Genomic DNA, 1479 nt, shown 5'->3' with positions numbered 1-1479 from the left:
ACTGTTTTGTTTTTGTTTTTACTGATGGGGGGTGGGGGGTGCGGCTTATAGTCCGGTGCGGCTTATATTCCGAAAAATACTGTATTTTCTCCTGAGACGTTTTACATGTATTTTTACTGTACATAGATCAAAAACACTCAAACACACAGCATCTGACTCATTAGCACCTCTAGTGTTTGAACATGGAACTGCACCCGCCATCATTACTCTCTTGGGCAAAGGACAGATGAGTGACAGGACAGGGGCACTTCAGGGGGCCAATCAGATTTCAACTGGGGCCAATGACCCTGTGGCCCCACCCCTAGAACCGCCCCTGATGTGGTAGTTGATATATGTTCCTTCAAGGAATGTATTTAGAAATGGCATCGAAGAGGACAGAAAACACAAGCCCACTTTGGTAGTGCTTACTTCTGACATGGTTCTCTGCACAGTACAACATGTCTGCAGCGTGGATGAACTGATAGCCTGATCCTCTTACACGCAGTTCGGCCTCGGTATACCCCAAAACTATCTTCCCTCTGAAAAAAAGACCACATTTATCTAAGAAAGCCTCATTCAAAGAACATGGCAAACTAAGACACAACAAAAGCAAACCACAATATTATTTTCAGTTTGAAGCCGTTTCTAGAACATTACTTGATGCTATAACTGGACACCAGGAAGATTCAAAGCTATGATTACTTAGCGTCACAGGCCATGGGTGTGAAGTCCAGCTTGTGTTTGGTTCTGAAGATCATGTTCTTGGTCCTGATCTCCAGAATGGCTGGAGACTGCAGAGGAGCTGCGATAGCAAACAGGGCGAGCTGTGGCGTGGCTTTTCCTGCGTTTTCCTGCTGTTGCTTCTGTCCATAAAGAAACTTGAGCCTGCCCTGGATGTTCAAAGCCTGCCAAAAACAAACAAACAATTAAATTAAAGGCTTCTCATTCCCTGAAGGAACACAAAACATTCACTATATTTCATGCCAAAGTTTTAAACTAAAATTATCTTATAATGAAAAAAATTTCAGATTAATTGCTTTAGTCAAAGCTTGTAAATGACATTATGTGCAATACGGTAACTTCTTGTGAGATGTCCTAGTTCAGAGTATGTTAGGAATGACTYTCAGCTACTACCTCAAAGTTTGCCTCAGGATGTGAGTGGCTGAGTTAAAGTCATTTCTGTGTTCAGTGAGGTAGCTTTTTGTGGGTTCCCAGGAGTTATGAAATCTGTCCACTATTCATGGGGTATTTTTCCAAAGTTAGAGACATGGACATACACAAACATGTGCAAAAACATTATCACTTTTTGGCCTTTGGTTGCAGGACATAAAAATAAATTCCACTTAAATAGGTTGATAGTCCTGTGTGCTCAAAATAATCTTAGTAAATTCATCAAAGGAAGTGTTATTTTGATAAAACACAAAGTAGGCAGACAGCAAAACATGACATACAGCAAAGAGTCAAAGAAAACCAGGTCTATGGGGCGCCGCAGTCAAAAAT

The 1479-nt window shown here is 41.3% G+C and overlaps 1 protein-coding gene across 1 annotated transcript in view; it reads right to left on the bottom strand.

Annotated features, from left to right (window-relative positions):
- The window catches only part of ahr1b (aryl hydrocarbon receptor 1b), a gene marked incomplete at its 5' end in the record, with an annotated part of 15898 nt that overhangs the window by 10659 nt on the left and 3760 nt on the right, over positions 1–1479 (bottom strand). Inside the window, 2 exon segments of the mRNA XM_014011620.1 lie at positions 409–518; positions 682–884. Of these exon segments, the coding sequence (XP_013867074.1) occupies positions 409–518; positions 682–884 (313 nt within the window).

Source organism: Austrofundulus limnaeus, unplaced genomic scaffold, assembly GCF_001266775.1.
Source record: "Austrofundulus limnaeus strain Quisiro unplaced genomic scaffold, Austrofundulus_limnaeus-1.0 Scaffold83, whole genome shotgun sequence".
In the NCBI taxonomy this organism is placed as follows: domain Eukaryota; kingdom Metazoa; phylum Chordata; class Actinopteri; order Cyprinodontiformes; family Rivulidae; genus Austrofundulus; species Austrofundulus limnaeus.
Note: the sequence above shows the minus strand (reverse complement) of the source record. Positions and strands in the feature narration are given on the sequence as shown.